Raw genomic sequence first — 18,605 nt, forward strand, 5'->3', positions numbered from 1 at the left:
GCGTGGGAATTGGAGGGTAGATTTGGGCTGGGAGTATGTTTCTATGTTGCTTTGTGTTTTGGTGATTTTTTTGCAGTCCCAGCATGGGACTTGCTGTTTATTTATTTTTACTTTATTTTTTGGTATTTAAAAATTAGTTGCTGCTTTTTACTTTTTTAAAAAATGTTCTGCGTGGGAATTGGAGGGTAGATTTGGGCTGGGAGTATGTTTCTATGTTGCTTTGTGTTTTGGTGATTTTTTTGCAGTCCCAGCATGGGACTTGCTCTGTTTATTTATTTTTACTTTATTTTTTGGTATTTAAAAATTAGTTGCTGCTTTTTACTTTTTTAAAAAATGTTCTGCGTGGGAATTGGAGGGTAGATTTGGGCTGGGAGTATGTTTCTATGTTGCTTTGTGTTTTGGTGATTTTTTTGCAGTCCCAGCATGGGACTTGCTCTGTTTATTTATTTTTACTTTATTTTTTGGTATTTTAAAATTAGTTGCTGCTTTTTACTTTTTTAAAAATGTTCTGCGTGGGAATTGGAGGGTAGATTTGGGCTGGGAGTATGTTTCTATGTTGCTTTGTGTTTTGGTGATTTTTTTGCAGTCCCAGCATGGGACCTGCTCTGTTTATTTATTTTTACTTTATTTTTTGGTATTTAAACATTAGTTGCTGCTTTTTACTTTTTAAAAAATGTTCTGGGTGGGTTTTGGAGGGTAGATTTGGGCTGGGGGTATGTTTCTATGTTGCTTTGTGTTTTGGTGATTTTTTTGCAGTCCCAGCATGGGACTTGCTCTGTTTATTTATTTTTACTTCATTTTTTGGTATTTAATTTTTAAATATTAAATAAATTAAATAATTTTAATTTTTACTTTTTAAAAAATGTTCTGGGTGGGTTTTGGAGGGTAGATTTGGGATGGGATGCATGTTTCTATGTTGCTTTGTTTTTTGGTGATTTTTTTTGGCAGTCCCAGTGTGGGACTTGCTCTGTTTATATATTTTTATTTTATTTTAATTTTCAGTATTTAAAAATTAAGTGCGTCTTAACGTCCGGTGCGTCTTATGGAGCGAAAAATACGGTACTTTTGGAGTATTAATTCAAGAGTGGTCAAAGTAGCCCTCTATCTTATTGTGTCCCATTCTGCTCCAGCTGCAGTCATGGCAGTGGTATAGAGCTCTGAATCTGTGGTTTCATCCACTTTTCAGTTATCCTGGAAAATACAGTGGAAACATTTAGCAATATCTTACAATGAAGAACCTGCCTGCAAAATGTGAAGCGAATACATTGCAATGTTATTTCCATTTTTTATTGAAAGTACATTTTCAAATACAAGGCACAATGACACTTTTGACAATGAGCAACGAGGATCTCCTTCACATTTACTATTTCACTTTGAAATTTCTCCTCCACTCTACAAGCAGATAAAGGCACATTGCAACACATCACATGAGTTCACTTCGAACAGTATCTTGTAATGAGGTAGAAAGTTTACCAAGTGAACTGTTACAACAACTTTATTCATTAACACTAGCTTTGTTGCTCAGACTCCAATCATAAACAAGTAAGTTTTAACTAATACCACCAAGATGAAAGCTAGTTTCAGCAACTGACACCGTGGTGGAGTATGATTACAAGAGAACAAAACTAGTCCCTAAATGTCCAAGGCTACAGAATTTCTTTAAAAAGCTTTCAACCTGCAGTTTTATGTCAAACAGAACCATTCATATAACAATTAAGATACTACATACTTTGACACAAGTTACAGAATACATTGCTGAAGTTAAAACAACTAGAAGGAACGAAGGTTTCTTCAATAGTTCAGTAAGGTAGCTTAGAGGCACTAAGATGGAAATTCTACTGACAGCTTGCCGACAAGTGCTTTAGACTTCATAGCCATTGGGCAAAACTGCAGTTTAGCATTTTTTTGTCATATCCCATACTCCAGGAGGCTGTGGGCTGCACCTCTCATTTTAATCCAAAGATTGCAATACAGTATGTCACATTGAAAAGAACCATGATGCTCTTTCCCTGCCTCAGCTTTCCATCGAACCAGTTTATAAATCTTGTCTAGATTCAAGGCCACAATGTGAACTTAAATGGCCCACTGCAAATCAGAATAAAAACTACTATCCAAAAGGAGTATGTTCACTAGGATATGCTGAATTGAAAAAATATATTATTAGCTTACAAATGTATAATAGCAAGGACTTAAAAAGATTTAACCTAACAGAGAAAAGAATTGGATCTAAACAAAGTAAGTTGAACTTCATTCCCTCTTAAATCTATCAGACTCAACCCCAGGCATGAATAACTTAATCCAGTGATGAAACTGGCAGTATCTGAGATCAACTAAATCTGGATTCAGTTCCAAGTGACTAATCTCACAATTCCCCCCCCCCCAAATTCAGTGTATAGTGCATTCCTTCAGCCTGCATTTCTACTTTTCAACATTATTGAACATCATCTAAGAGTATTATTTCTATGTTCTAAATTCTTAAATTGACAGTGCTGTCTAGTTTTAAACTCTTTAAAAATAACATTTATGCTTTTGTCCATATTCATGTTTGTCAATTACGTGAAGAGATGGGTTTTAATACTTTGATAGAAAACATTAAAGTTCTAGAACAACATCCATTAATTCCAGCATCTATATTCTCTGTATCATTCGTTGCTGACAAAGACATTTAATATAGTTCCATACTTCTAAAGTACAACATTCCCCCCCCCCCCCAAGCAATTATGGAATTTTGGACTGAGCTGGAAATTTTATCTTCTGTTATCTTGTGTTAGAAACTATTTCTATTACAGAAGTCACAAGCATACAAGCTTTTGCTCCTCTGATAATAATATGGTACACAGAAGGATTTTGGTACACCACTAGTCCAAGCAGATACTCATTTGTCAGACTGCACTTAACTTGTTTTCAGCCAGCCATTAGTCCAGGAAGTGCTATATAGGCAGAAATGTTTGGGACCAGGCACAACTGGTCGTGTGTACTTCAATGTTTCCAGGCCAGAATATTAACACTATATTAGCTGCCACATCTTATGTTTTACACCATTGTGTTCTTCTGTAAGCACACTTCCAGCTTCCTTACAAAAAACCCCAAGAGGGATTAAAAACAGTTGCACTTCAACATGCTGTACGGTCCTTTAAAGTAGACAAGTGATCATCAGTTAATTCTTCAGTGAATTTTGCTTCCGGTATAGTCAGGAGCAACCAACAGAATCTCCAACTGCAATGAAATTCTAACCTTCCAGGTTACCAGTCAGTACCACAACCTTTCTTCTCCAATATTCTTTCTAGCCAAAGAAAGAAAAAAATTACTGTAAAGATAAAAAAATGATGTAAATCTGAACTAATCAGTATCACCCCAAGTAAAATATTAATTGTTGGATGAATGAAATGTGACAGTGGTAATAAGGTCTATACAAAGTTAACATTATTACACTTTATTCTGCTAACAAACTTTTTTTTTTTCCTTTTTTCTTTTTTGCTAAAATTCTTTTGTCCAGGCCAGCTTTTCATGCCTGGTGCCCTCCAGATGTTTTGGACTTCAACTCCCCCAGCCTTAGCCAGTAAGGCTAAAAATGTTAGAGAATTGTAGTACAAAACATCTGAAGGGCAAGAGATTGTGAAGACAGAATTTGTTGTTGCTCTGTGCTGTCAAGTCGGAACCCACTTACAGCACCGTTAATAGGGCTTTCAAAGTAAGAGACATTTAAGAAGCGGTTTTAACCAGTTCCACTCACCCAGTGAGCTTCCATGACTGAGGGGGATTAGAACCCAAGGCTTCCTGAGTCCTAGTCCAGCACTCTATCCCCTACACCACACTGGGCATCTTTATGATAGTCTTCCATGAAGTCACTTGTGAGCATGAATGTGTATTAAATGTTCACAAGCATAACTATGAAAATCTAAGTCAAAAACTACATTACTATGAAGTTAAGAGGCCTTGTCCCTGCTTAATCCAGTCATTTTGTGCTGCTCAAATTTGTCATTCTTTCTTTTGCCACTGAAAGACTAGACTAGCTTGGCTCTAGTATTAGGGAAATAGCACCAGATTTTAGTGAGTAGCATGGTGGTACTAAATGGACCCTCTGTGGTAGAAACCTGACTTCCCTTATGTTGTCAACTCCCTAAACCATCTTGTTGTATGGGATCTGCATGTTGCCATCATTTACTCGCTCAGTCCCCTCTTTCCCTGGTAGTATTTGCCACGCTGTGGTAATTATTTGAGGGAAATCAATAAATGTCATATAATAAACATTGGGGCCAGGCAAACATATGAGAAGAAAAAGTGGAAGGGGAATGATGGGTAAGAAAAGGAACCCTGTACAGTGGTGCCTCACATTACGAACGCTCCATTTGACGACGAAATCGCATCACGACGAAGATTTTGTGATCGCAAAAGTGATCGCAAAACGATGTTCCCTATGGGGGAATTTCGCTTTGCGATGATTGGTCCTGTTTCGCTAACCGGTTATCGCAAAGCGATGATTTTCGGCCAGCTGATTGGAGGTTTCAAAATGGCCGCCGGGTGAAAAATATGGTCACCCGCTGTTTTCTGGCATGGATTCATTGCTGCACAGGCAGCGAAAATGGCCGCGCTATGGAGAATCTTCACTGAACGTTGAGTTTTAAGCCCCTAGGAACGCATTAATTGGGTTTTAATGCGTTTCTATGGGCTGTTTAAAATTGCATGACGACGTTTTCGTTCGATAGAGATTTTAAACGAATTAATGTCGTCATGCGAGGCACCACTGTACTTAGGAGTCTGATGTTGTAAAACCTATCAGGGTGGTGTGTGGAACTGCTCAGCTCTCTCTGGGGCTGGCCTTTTAAGCTAGTATCTCAAGTGTTGTCTCACCCAACAGCACAGAACCAAGAGGGCAAGAAATTCAAAATGTATGCCAGCTACAACCTTAGAATAAGTAACCCAAGGGTGAGGCTAAATTTGGGTTCCTTGTTCAAGAGCCACCAGTAACAACAACAGCCCTATTTAGGCATTGCAAACCCTAAATGAAGTCAAAGTGGGGACTGTGCTAGCCCCCTCCCATCCACTGGCTTTTCTGCCTCAGGATCTTTCCTCCATAAAATCAGCCTCCACATACAGTGGGTAAAAGAAACAAATACAAAGAAAATGGAGTTGACACATTTCTCACAGGAGTACACTTTTCAAAAATGCCTAGAAATCAATTTTGTGGTAAAAATGAGATTCTTCATTCCTCAGAAGTGCAGTTGGAAAAACCTGAGAAGGTTTTAACCACTTCTGTCTCACTTAAACTCACAAGGCAAAGATAGTTATAGATTCTACTGAAATCATTAACAGCATACTTTTGCACAATTTTTTTTTAAAAAATTACTCACTATTTAGAGACCCGTTTCTGGAATAGTGGGGAGGTGCGAAATTCTGTAGTAACTGTGCTTTAGTTGCCTTGCTGTGCGACCGGATACAATCCATTTTAGCTTCTGAACATTTGGTTTGGAGCACTTGTTTAGCGAATATTCTGAGAGGCACTTTGATACAAGTTCCTTCCAAAAGGAGAGCTCTCGGTCGTTTATCTGCAGAAGACAAGCTTGAAGATAAAAGCTGCTTGGCACCAGCTGGTAGGCACAGGGGGCCAGCTAGATGCAAGTCCAAAACATCAGGAGGGTCAGAATCACTAGAGGCCAGCCATTCTATTTAATGCCCATTCCACTCCCCAAGCAATAAACATTCCTCTAAAGAATGAACTCCAAAAGTTCCTGTGCCAATCATGAAGCATCTGCAATCTCTGACACAGATTTTTGACATTAGCCACGCAAGCAACCAAACTGCACTGCACAGTTTCAGTAAGAAACAGATTTTATTTTTAGAGTGACCATATAATATTTTTAGACATGCTTCATAACACAGTAGGGACAAACCCTGGTTCTAGACAAATGTAATCTCATGCTACTTAAATACAGACAATTCCATCAAGCTGTAATTCTAATAATGCTAAACATTTCTAGATGATCTCTTTCCTCAAAAACATTATGCCTATCAACTTTAAGAAAATGCCTCTAAGGAGCCAAACAAGTGACCTTGTGGATTGTGAAATGACCAAAGAGACAGCCAGACTTCTAACTGGGGGGGGGGGGGGGGAGGTACCAAAATATTTTCCCCAAGTTGGCTGCCGATTCATTTCCACATTGAGTTCAAAGTTCTTACGATTACATATAAAGCCCTAAACGGTTTAGGAACGCGCTATCTGGCAGAGAGCCTTCTCCCACCCAGTTCTGCCAGAGTCACTCGTTTCAGCTAGGCCAGGCGGTTGAGGGGCCTAACGCCGAGGGAGATCTGGAAGGAAAGAACGGGGAACCGGGCCTTCTCGGCAGTGGCCCCTCGCCTCTGGAGCAACTTGCCTGTGGAAATCCGCCTGGCTCCCTCTCTGGGTGTCTTCAGAAATGAACTTAAGTCTTGGCTATTTGGGCAGGCTTTCCCTCCTGCTGTATCTTAAATTCACATTTTAACATCTTGGATTTATTGCATGTTTATTGGTTTTACTGTTTTTAAATTTGTAATGCCTTTGGTCTAGATGGGCGGGGTATAAATCTAATAAATAAATAAATAAATCCAGGGTTCTCCTAGAAACATTTAACTTAAGCCTACCTTAGAATGCACACGGAGAGATTCTATCATTTCCATCAATTCCAGCAGTATCTCTTTTTCGGCATCCAGGGCTATTATTGAGAGAGCCAACACTGATGGCTGAGGAGCAGAAAAAGCCATTAAGATGACAGCTGGTCTACGTTACACCTCTACATAATTCTTGCAAGCACTGATTAACAGCCTTACCTTTGCTTTAGAAAGAACCATTCTGCAGTGACAGGCCTTAAGCTGGGCTTCAAGCCTCTCAAAGTTGAAACGATTTTTCCTGCAAAAACATAAAGCCTGGTCTTAGTGGGTAGTATATTTGGGCAAAAATACAAAACAAGACAAAGACAGCCTCACTAGCTCAGAACAGCTAGATGTTATTGACCACTTTCACAATTACGTTCATCAGCACTTTGGACTTAATTTATGCACCATGACTGAAGTTTACCTCAAACTACAGTGGTACCTCACTAGACGACGATCCGACTGTACGACGAAACCGCATGATGACTTTTTGCGAGCGCTATAGCAATTCGCAAAACAGTCATTCCTGCGGGGGAATTCCACTTGACGACGATTTGGTCCGTGCTTTACAGAACGTTTATTTGCAAGACAACAATCTTTACAGCTGATCGCCAGGTTACTAAAATGGCTGCCCTGTGTTTTCTGGACCTATGCTTCGCAGGGCAGCCATTTTAACAGCTGATCGGTGCTCGGAAAATGGCTTCCCTATGGACGCATTTTGCTGGACGACGAGGAAATTTCCTCATTGGAACGCATTAAATGGGTTTCAATACATTTCAATGGGGAAAGGCTTTTCGCATGACGATGATTTCACTTAACAGCGATTTTCCCAGAACAGATTATCGTCGTCATGCGGGGCACCACTGTAATTGTATGGATGCCTTATCTGGTTTTGCTGACCCATCAACAGAATACTACTCTGCAAAACAGGGTTTGAATCCCTGCTCAGCCATGGAAACTTACTCGGGAAGTGGAACTGGTAAAACCACTCCTTAAATCTCTCTCTTACCTCAAAAGCCCTAATAGGGTTGCTATTAGAGATGGGCATGAACCTTATTCGGCAGTTCGGTCCGGTTTGCTGCAGAGCCAGTACAGGTGTTCTGCAGGTGCCACACACTTCTGTCCCCCACCTTCTCCATGCAATCACCCACTTACCAGCAGTACCATGGGCAGGGCTTGAAAAATTTTAGAATGTCTCACCAGTCAGTCAAAAATTTCACCAGTCAACATGACTGGATTAGAGCCTTGCAATTTATGTTTAAACTTACATTTAAATTAAAACTAGGCACTTTCTACATAACAATGCATACAAACCCAAAATAAATATACCCTCAGACTTGGGTTGCTTTATTACCTGCGTGCCTGTGCGGTCATGAAGCTTGTATTTTGAATGCCTTTCTTTTGAATGTCTTCAGCAAAAGTTTAACTGAAAGCAAAAGCGCCCAGCCTCTTAAGGAGCCACAGTTCCCTCCTTGTTTGGTTGAAACTGGGAGCAGGGAATCTACATATTCTCCTGCATGGGACTACTCTACATTCTCCTGCAGAGCTATATATGTGCCGCTCGAACTCTCTTCTTCCAAGAAGAGGGCTGTTTTTCCTTTTGCAAAGGGGAAGGGGGAGGGGACTATTGCAGGATCAGAGAAAGAGACAGACTGAGGGTAAGGAGGGAGGGGGCTGTGGCTTGTCAAGCAGCATTTTTTCACTCATCAAAGACGAGTGGATTTTTCAAGCCCTGACCATGGGCCTCTCTGCCCTGCCTCCTCAAGTGGGCAGCTGCCAAAGGCGGCAGAGGAGAGAAGTCAGAGGAGGTAGAAGAGGGAAGCACATACTGCTATATCTAACTATAACTATAAGATATGCATTATCTTCCCCCTCTCCAATTGTTTGGTGCCTCCCCTGCCGTAAAGAATTCACCAATTTGAAATTCATGTTGAAATATAAACTTTACCTATCATTGCTCAAGCTGCCACACAGGATTGAATGATAAAGTTGTAGAAACTGAAAGGCTGTTGTTGCTTTTAATTTTCCACCAAGCTTCTCCAGAAGAATTGCTTCCATCCTCATCAGATCAGCAACTGTGAACCGGTATTGACTGATTCGGATCAAGTCAGTGGCCAAAGGTACGTTCCTCTCTTCTTCCGTTGCTTTCACCGCCAAATAGAAACAACTAAGTCCAACACAGCCCAAATGTTTTGCTTGTACCTAGCAAAAACAAGGTATAATCTTTTCATTGAAATGGATTCAAGTGAAGTCTACAATTTGGCTATTTCAGTTTTAGGCTGAAACCCTAACTCAGTCTACTGTTGAGTAAATACTACTGAATTCAATTAGAGTTTTGATTCTTTGTCACAAGACGATGCACTTAAAAACATTTCTTATATAGACTACAAAGTAGCTGGCAATGAAATTATTTTTTCTATATTTCATTTCAACTCCTGGTTTTATGTATTGAGTTAGTTTATTTTGTTGGTTAAGATACTGGACTATCTTAAATAAACCAGCTACTCTAACCATTCTCAAATTGATTAAAGTAGCCTTATAGAAATCAGTGGGACATTAATTATTGATTTCAGAATGTCTAGTCTAAGCACAATGAAACTGAATTTAATATCACTTTTACATACATGCAGATTATTAAAAAAATACAGAACTGCATGTCCAATTATCTCTAAGCTAAAGGCTCTGGTGCAGTACCAAATCATGGCTGAAATCAGGGTGGATTTGATTTAAATCAAATTGATTTCATTTGCAATATCAATCACAGTTTCGATCACTGAAGGGTGGATAAAATTCAGTGATTTAATTTTTTTTTTTTTTTTTTTAAAAATTCAATTAAAATTTTAAAAATCCACCCTGAAGTGATTTAAATCAATCCGATTTAAATCAAATCCTCCCTGGCTGAAATCCTCTTGGTGAAGCTGTGCAACATAAATATTGACACAGTACTGTCATCTACAGATGACATTTAACTTAAATTTAACTTGATTTGACTTAAGACTGTCTCTCTCCCCTCCATCCATTCTGAGGCCCTATAGGAAACCGTTTTGATCTGGGGAAGCCTTTGGGAACCTCAGAACAGTGCAGAGAGGATCGGCTTTAATATCTGAAAATTGCCTCTGGACTAAACACAACTTTGTTCCACGGCCAGTGACTCAGTGGATGCAGCTAGTTTACAATAACAAGCCCTGAGTCTCCATCAGGTGGTTGACAAAACACAACCAGGTTCCACTACAAGGCAACCAGCACAAGGCTGACTTTCCACACCTTTGTTAGTTAGACCAGCATATTAAAACCAGAAAACAGCAGTGTCCTATACTGTGGGCTGGAATGCATTTCAAATAGGCACCCAAGTTTCCCTTCAGTGAAGGCCCCTTCTCAAGAACTCTCTTCTATAAAATTTCTTAATGCAACTTCCACAGGAAGAGCATGTCTACGACAGGTATCAGCATCAACATCAAGTAGCACCTACAGCAGCTTCTTCAGTAAAGCTACACAGATGCAAGCGGCCCTGACATAAAACCTTCATCTAGTCTATTCAGACCACTGGACAATTAAGCATTTAGACCAAAACAGAAAAACCACGCCTATTTATAAACACAGAGGAATCTGCGTGATGACTGTGGCGTGTGCCCTTTTAGGTTTGGATTAGGCATCCTTCAGTCTCGAGAGACTATGGTAACGTGCTCTGAATAGAGGACTTAGAACAACGTCTAGTGTGGCTGAGAAGGCCAATCTGAGAGTGACAATTCCTTTCACACTGAAGATAAATACAATTTGTCCCCTGTCCATCTCCCTGATTTTGCTGGTTTCGGGACTGCCCCTTTGTCTCGGCCTGCTGGACAAGGGTCTGTTCAAATTGGGAGAGGCCATGATGCAGCGCCTGCCTCCAGGCTGAATGCTCAGAGGTCAAGGTTTCCAATCTGTTGAGGTCCATTCCGAAGGCCTTCAGATCCCACTTACAGATATCCCTGTATCTTAGCTGTGCTCTTCCTCTCGGGCGATTTCCCTCCACTAATTCTCCATACAAGAAACCCTTTGCAATCCGACCGTCAGCCATTCTCACAACATGCCCGAGCCAACGTAGACGTCGCTGTTTCAGTAATGTATTGTTGTTGTTATTTAGTCGTTTAGTCGTGTCCGACTCTTCGTGACCCCATGGACCAGAGCATGCCAGGCCCTCCTATCCTCCACTGCCTCCTGTAGTTGTGTCAAATTCATGTTGGTTGCTTCGCAGACACCGTCCAGCCATCTCATTCTCTGTCATCCCCTTCTCCTCTTGCCCTCACACTTTCCTACCATCAAGGTCTTTTCCAAGGAGTCTTTTCTTCTCATGAGATGGCCAAAGTATTGGAGCCTCAGCTTCAGGATCTGTCCTTCCAGTGAGCACTCCGGGTTGATTTCCTTCAGTAATGTATACATGCTACCAATTCCAACTCATTCTAGGACTACTCTAGTTGGAACTTTGTCCTGCCAGGTGACACCAAAAATGCATCAGTGACAACGCATATGGATATCCCTTTATGATAACATTCTCAATTTAAACTACAACCAAAGACTCCTCTACACTCCAGGAAATAGGTAAGGTCTAAAAGCCCCTTACAATGATGACAGACAATCCAATTTAAAGTTAGTGTGAACATTCAAGATGAACATAAGAAGAGCCCTGCTGGATCAGGCCAAGGGCCCATCTAGTTCAGCTTCCTGTATCTCACAGTGGCCCCACCAAACACCTCTGGGAGCACACAAGACAACTACATACCTTTCTCCTGATACCCCTCCCCTGCATCTGGCATTTTGATGCTGTTAACACATTTACTATTGAACCAAAAAAGCAGCATTCCTGTATCTATTTTTCAAGAGGAGCAGCAGAGAATAGGCAAGGCCTCTCAAAAACTGTTTTAACACTGTTTAATGCTGAAGGCATCCAGCATTTCTTGAATGACAGAGGAGGTAGGATTCAATATATCATTCAGGTCTCGATTCCAGGTAAGAAGATTTGCGTGGCATAACCCCATGCCAGATTACAAAATGCAACACTTCTCCACAGCAGATGATTTAACAATCTCTATACTTGGGAAGCCTTACACAAAGGCATGCAACTTAATAGTCTCAAGACTTACCTTCATTTTTGATAAAAACCTGTCTAAGAAATTCACAGCAAGAGAAAATGTCTCTGTGCCAAAGCCAAAGAACTGAATTAAACTCAGCAGGTCTTTCACTTCAAAGTCTCGCAACCTCATCGTCATCCGGAGGCCATTATCATGAGCTGATTCGATTATTCTCAGGCCAGAGACCTTTGGCTGACACCGTAATTCCTGCTCCAGTAACACATTCAGCTGGTCCAGCAATTCCTGAGCCTCACCTGTTGAACGTGTTTCAATCATCTGAAATATAAGACTTAGTTTAGAATAAATGCTTACTGTCAGACATTGACCTACGAAGATGAGGGATGATGGCATTCACCCCTGCCATTGCAAAGCAGGATGGATAAAATCAATAATCTTTTTTAAAAATCAAACTGATTTAAATTGCAATTTAAATCATGATTTATTTATTTTTATTTAAATTATCAAAAGCATTTGATTTTTCAGTTCTGATTAATTTGAATTAAATAAAATCCATCCTGTTGCAAAGTAGCAGATTTTCCCAAAATGGTGTCCAACAGGTGTACTGGACTAGAAACGACATTATCCCCACCATGGCAACTTAATACACTGGCTGGAATTGATGGTTCTAGTTTCCACACATCTGGAGTGCATAAATCTGTTTTTAGGTATGCTTTTACCTAATATTTTTAACATAATGTTATTAATTTTAAAAAATATTTTAATAAGTTGCAGGTTTTCGTGTTTACTATTGTGTTTTTAATGATGTAAGCCACCTTTTCTAAGCAGAAAGTCAGATGAATGCATGTTATTTGACCATCCAAATGTTTCAGCCAGCAACTCCTGTCAACTATCGCAAATATGGCCAATCATGAGCAACTGCGGGCCAAAGCATCTGGAGAGCCGCATCTCTCACTCATGCCCTCCAAATACTATCTACGGTCTTAATTTATGAATATTTGCTGAGATGGAAAGGTGGAAACAAGAACTGGAAAAGAATAGTAGTGAAGAGGCAAACGTTAAGCTGAGTATGGAAGATCAAGGAAGAGTACGGCCAAAGAGGGACACATTCATTTATTCAGTCATTCATTTAAATATTAAATTTCCAAAATTTTATATATGCCAACATGTTCATTGAATTTATGAGCTGTACCTTAAAAAGGCCTGAAAAAATTCAGATGACTTAAAGTAAAACAGACATTCAAACAAGCTCTTTACTGGAACAGGCCTGACGCCTCCACAGAAACAGGCTTTTATGTGGTGCTCCACAATGCCTTCCCAGAGTTCTCCAGGTATAAAATACTCAGAAATTGTCTACCTGATCCTCCTCCTTCTGATGGACAGGGCAAGGATGGAAGCTAAAGTTCAGGGGAAAGGAGAAAGCACCTCACTACTTTGATAACTGACCAGCCTAACGATAAACTATGGGGATGGACAAAAGGTGGATAGCAATGTATTAGCAGATCTCTGACTACCTTGTTTCCCAAAAAATAAGACAGGGTCTGATATTAATTTTTGCTCCAAAAACACATTAGGGCTTATTTTCAGGTGATTTTTTTTTTTATGTACAACCATCTACATTTAGTCAAATATAGTCACGACATCTTCTTCTGGTTGCTGCACAATAGTGGAGGGTGGGGTTTCACCTAACTGGGGCTTAATTTTGGCGGTAGGGCTTATATTATGAACATCTTTAAAAATCCTACTAGGGCTTATTTTCAGGTTAGGTCTTATTTTCGGGGAAACAGGGTATAATTGTTTATCTGTAAGCTTTGATGATGCCCATTCAGTCCACAAAGGCAAGCGAAATAGCAAAGAAATGTACCCTATGCTAGGGATAACTGGTAACCTGGCTGAATAAATTTGGTAAGTATGTCGCTGCAGAGCCAGAGGCTGGGAGTTCAGTTCTCCACTGTGCTTCCCTGAAGAGACAACCTACCTAGCCTTGGGCAAGCTGCACCGTCCCAGGGTGCCCCCAGAAGGGAATGGTAAAACACCTGTGATCACTATCTACCTGGGAAATCCTGAAAAGGCTCACCAAAAGTCAGAAATGATTTTGATGGCACATGATGATTATGACTACGAGGGGGTAGCTTGTCACTTTTCTTTTGGGCTCTGCTCTGTGTTGGCATCTCTGATCACAGTACAGTGGTGGGCAAGAACTGGGCAGACCTGGGTTCAAAACATCCCTCGATTCACAGCATCATCAGAGGCCAGCACTGTCTCTCAGCTGAGCCTACCCTACAAGGTTGTCGTGAGGACCAGAAAGAAAAAGAATGGGAAAAGAGGAGTACTGAGATCTTCAGAAGCCGGAATATGTATGTAACTTGACACTAACCCACAGTTTTTCCCTTCGGTTCCAGTTAGTGGACTTCGGGGCTTTAGATTTGTGGGTACGTTATTAAAAAGTCGAGTATACTCCAGCCCGAATGCTGATACCCGCTTCCAACTTTTAGGTGCATGCCCAGACTTGCCCTCCTTGGCAGGCGTGCTCCTCGACTTTCAACGTTGGCAACCTCAAAGAAAGAAAGAAAGAAAGAAAGAAAGAAACAAACCGACCGACCCATCCTACACGGGCTTAGTGATGAAGGACCCCCATTCCCAGTAAGCCCAGTTCCCTTACTCCTGTTCTACTCACCTTACGCCGCAGAAGAAGGGGGGAGGAGGAAGCCGGACAAGGGGCGGATAATTCTCCCTAGTTGAAATCCTATTTTAAAAAATAAATATATAATTTAATTTAAACAAAAAATGCATAAATAACACACACGGAATGCCTCCCTAAAGTAATACTAGTACTATTAATAATCATCATAATCGACCATCGTTTTTCCTCTCCAGCACTAAACTCTCTGACCGCCCACTGGAATGAACTAGCCTAAAAGTTTCCCGGCGCCTCTCCCGTTGCTGACTCACAAGCTCCGCCCCTTTGTTGAAAAAAGAAAGGAACGTTGCGATTGGCTATTACTATGATCGCGTAGACGAATCGAAACTATCCCGGGCCGCCCCCAGAAAAGGAGAAGCCACAGAAGTGGTCAAAAAGAGACTCCTGACTGCTGGTTTTCATTGGGCGCATCCGTCCATCCCAGTGACGGGGATCTCTGGCGCAGAAGGTTCTTTGGTCCTCGCAAAATCATCGGCAGCCTTAAAAACCATAACAATATATAACTAGACCATATGTCCAGATTTTCCATTACTAGTTCGTGCTTCCAGATAATCCAGGCTACAAATGGACTTTACTGAACTTTTTGAAATAAAAAAGTGAAAGTAAATGAGATGCACTATATACAGTATATATATATTTTTAAAAAGCCAAATTTTTAAAATAGCTCTGGTCTACAGAGTTCAAACTCGGCTCTCTACTCGTCTTCCCATCCAATTTAGCTTGCAGTCTGCTTCTTTGTTCTCTTCAGCTTCCTTGATAAAATCTCTGCCAGAAAAAAAGAAGGGAACAGTAAACCAATTCTGAGTACTGTACTCAGTACTTAAACTTTCAGAACTGAGATGATAAAAACACAATTATTTGGGGTGGCTGGATAGCTCAGTGAGTTAGGTTTCTGGCTGAAGTCTGGAGTTCAGTTCCCCTCTGTGCATCCCCAAAGAGCAGCCTGAGTGACCTTGGGCAAGTTGTAAAGTGCCAGGATGCCCCCAGAAGAAGGGAATGGCAAACCACTCCTGAGTACTCTCTACCTAGAAAACCCTGGAAAAGATAACCGCAAGTCAGAATTGACTTGGCAGCACACCACTATTATTGTTGCAACTTCTAGAATCTATCAGCCAGCTTGACTGATAATGTTGCTGAGAGGTTCTGGGAACTATAGTCTGCAAATATAAATTTTCCCACAGGAGAGAATGCTGTCCATTCCACCCTTTCGACTGCACAGTTTGTACCTAGGAATGTCTATCTCTGGACTAGATCAGATGGAAAGCTCTTTAATCTCTCTAGATTGAGAGCGAAGACCAAAGTCCAGCTGAAATGCATGCGGGACTTCAACGATGATGCAGCTGTTCTGGCCCACTCTGCTGAAGACCTCCAACAACTTACGAATCGTTTTAGCAAGGCATGCCAACACTTTGGATTAACAATCAGCCTGGAGAAAACACAAGTCATGGGCCAGTGTGTGGACTCACCTCCTTCTATTACCATCCCCACACAAGAATTGGAGGTTCTTCATGAATTTGTGTACCTTGGCTCAACGATCTCTGACACTCTCTCCCTAGGTGTCAAGCTGGATAAATGCATTGGCAAAGCAGCTACCACATTCTCTAGACTCACAAAGAGAGTAAGGCTTAATAAGAAGCTCACAGCATATAAGATCCAGGTCTATAGAGCCTGTGTCCTGAGCACACTCCTGTACAGCAGCGAGTCCTGGACCCTTTGTGCACAGCAGGAGAGCAAGCTGAACACATTTCATATGCGTTGTCTCCGACGCATTTTTGGTATCACATAGCAGGACAAAGTTCCAAATAGAGGAGTCCTAGAATGAGCCCTTCATGGATTGCTGCCTTGTCGTGGCGAGGGGGCTTGAGTAACTCAGAGAAGCTATGGGCTATGCCGTGCAGGGCCACCCAAGACGGACAGGTCATAGTGGAGAGTTCTGACTAAACGCAATCCACCTGGGGTAGGAACCGGCAATTCCACTCCAGTATCTTTGCCAAGAATACCCCATGATCAGAAACAAAAGGCTAAAAGATATGACGCTGGAAGATGGGACCCTCAGGTCAAAAGGCGTCCAACATGCTACTGAGGAAGAGCGGAGGACAAGTACAAGTAGCTCCAGAGCTGATGAAGTGGATGGGCCAAAGCCGAAAGGACACTCAGCTGTGGACGTGCCTGGAAGTGAAAGGAACGTCCGATGCTGGAAAGAAAAATACTGCATAGGAACCTGGAATGTAAGATCTATGAACCTTGGGAAGCTGGAGGTGGTCAAACAGGAGATGGCAAGAATAAACATCGACATTCTGGGCATCAGTGAACTAAAATGGATGGGAATGGGTGATTTCAACTCAGATGATTATCATGTCTACTATTGTGGGCAAGAATCCCGTAGAAGGAATGGAGTAGCCCTCATAGTCAACAAAAGAGTGGGAAAAGCCGTAATGAGATACAATCTCAAAAATGATAGAATGATGTCAATACGTATCCAAGACAGACCTTTCAACATCACAATAATCCAAGTTTATGCACCAACCTCCATTGCTGAGGAGACTGAAATTGAACAATTTTATGAAGATTTACAACACCTTCTAGAACTGACACCGAAGAAGGATGTTCTTCTCATTCTGGGGGAATGGAATGCTAAGGTAGGGAGTCAAGAGATAAAAGGAACAACAGGGAAGTTTGGCCTTGGAGTTCAAAACGAAGCAGGGCAAAGGCTAATAGAGTTTTGTCAAGAGAACAAGCTGGTCATCACAAACACCCTTTTCCAACAACACAAGAGGCGACTCTACACATGGAAATCACCAGATGGGCAACATCGAAATCAGATTGATTATGATCTCTACAGCCAAAGATGGAGAAGCTCTATACAGTCAGCAAAAAGAAGACCTGGATCTGATTGGGGCTCTGATCATTAGCTTCTTGTAGCAAAACTCAAGCTTAAACTGAAGAAAGTAGGAAAAACCACTGGGCTACTCAGGTATAATCTAAACCAAATCCCTTACGAATACACAGTGGAAGTGAAGAACAGATTTAAGGAACTAGATTTGGTGAACAGAGTGCATGAATAACTATGGATGGAGGCACGTAACATTGTACAGGAGGCAGCAACAAAAACCATCCCAAAGAAAAGGAAATGCAAGAAAGCAAAGTGGCTGTCCAATGAGGCCTTACAAATAGCAGAAAAGAGAAGGGAAACAAAATGCAGGGGAGATAGGGAAAGTTACAGAAAATTGAATGCAGACTTCCAAAGAATAGCAAGGAGAGACAAGAGGGCCTTCTTAAATGAACAATGCAAAGAAATAGAGGAAAATAACAGAAAAGGAAAAACCAGAGATCTGTTCAGGAAAATTGGAGATATTAGAGGAAAATTTTGTGCAAAGATGGACATGATAAAAGACAAAAATGGAAGGGACCTCACAGAAGCAGAAGACATCAAGAAGAGGTGGCAAGAATACACAGAGGAATTATATCAGAAAGATTTGGATATCCCGGACAACCCAGACAATATAGTTGCTGACCTAGAGCCAGACATCCTGGAGAGTGAGGTCAAGTGGGCCTTAGAAAGCCTGGCTAACAACAAGGCCAGTGGAGGTGATGGCATTCCAGCTGAACTATTTAAAATCTTAAAGGATGATGCTGTTAAGGTGCTACATTCAATATGCCAACAAGTTTGGAAAACTCAACAGTGGCCAGAGGACTGGAAAAGATCAGTCTACATCCCAATACCAAAGAAGGGCAGTGCCAAAGAATGCTCCAACTACCGGACAATTGCACTCATCTCACACGCCAGCAAGGTTATGCTCAAAATCATACAAGGTAGGCTTCAGCAGTATGTGGACTGAGAACTCCCAGAAGTACAAGCGGGATTCCGAAGGGGCAGAGGAACTCAAGACCAAATTGCCAACATGCGCTGGATTATGGAGAAAGCCAGAGAGTTCCAGAAAAACATCTACTTCTGCTTCATTGACTATGCAAAAGCCTTTGACTGTGTGGACCACAGCAAACTATGGCAAGTCCTAAAAGAAATGGGCGTGCCTGACTACCTTATCCATCTCCTGAGAAACCTATATGTGGGACAGCAAGCAACAGTTAGAACTGGATATGGAACAACGGATTGGTTCAAAATTGGGAAAGGAGTACGACAAGGCTGTATATTGTCACCCTGCTTATTTAACTTATATGCAGAATACATCATGCGGAAGGCTGGACTGGAG

General features: G+C 41.3%; 1 protein-coding gene across 2 annotated transcripts; it reads right to left on the reverse strand.

The window, feature by feature from the left end:
• Positions 1-1,271: 1,271 nt before the first annotated feature.
• Positions 1,272-14,649, reverse strand: CCNG1 (cyclin G1). Of its 2 annotated transcripts, none has more exons than XM_020807883.3 (7): positions 14,371-14,649; positions 11,748-12,011; positions 8,576-8,829; positions 6,805-6,883; positions 6,619-6,717; positions 5,352-5,546; positions 1,272-3,283 (listed from the first exon to the last, which is right to left on the reverse strand). In XM_020807883.3, exons 2-6 carry the CDS (start codon positions 12,009-12,011, stop codon positions 5,355-5,357), a joined length of 888 nt encoding a protein of 295 aa, XP_020663542.2. In that variant the 5' UTR covers positions 14,371-14,649; the 3' UTR covers positions 1,272-3,283; positions 5,352-5,354. The 2 variants fall into 2 exon arrangements, with proteins under 2 accessions (XP_020663542.2, XP_072846380.2); XM_072990279.2 differs by lacking the exon at positions 14,371-14,649 and adding an exon at positions 14,071-14,209.
• Between the last annotated feature and the right edge of the window lie 3,956 nt (positions 14,650-18,605).

The sequence above is a fragment of the Pogona vitticeps genome, chromosome 2 (assembly GCF_051106095.1).
Source record: "Pogona vitticeps strain Pit_001003342236 chromosome 2, PviZW2.1, whole genome shotgun sequence".
Lineage (NCBI taxonomy): Eukaryota > Metazoa > Chordata > Lepidosauria > Squamata > Agamidae > Pogona > Pogona vitticeps.

Coding starts and splice junctions, on each gene's coding strand:
- CCNG1 (XM_020807883.3), bottom strand. CDS start 12,011: ATGATTGAAACACGTTCAACAGGTGAGGCTCAGGAATTGCTGGACCAG. Junction 8,830..11,747: donor GGTTTTTATCAAAAATGAAG/GTAAGTCTTGAG, acceptor TGTTTTTGCTAG/GTACAAGCAAAACATTTGGG. Junction 6,884..8,575: donor GGCAGCTTGAGCAATGATAG/GTAAAGTTTATA, acceptor ATGTTTTTGCAG/GAAAAATCGTTTCAACTTTG.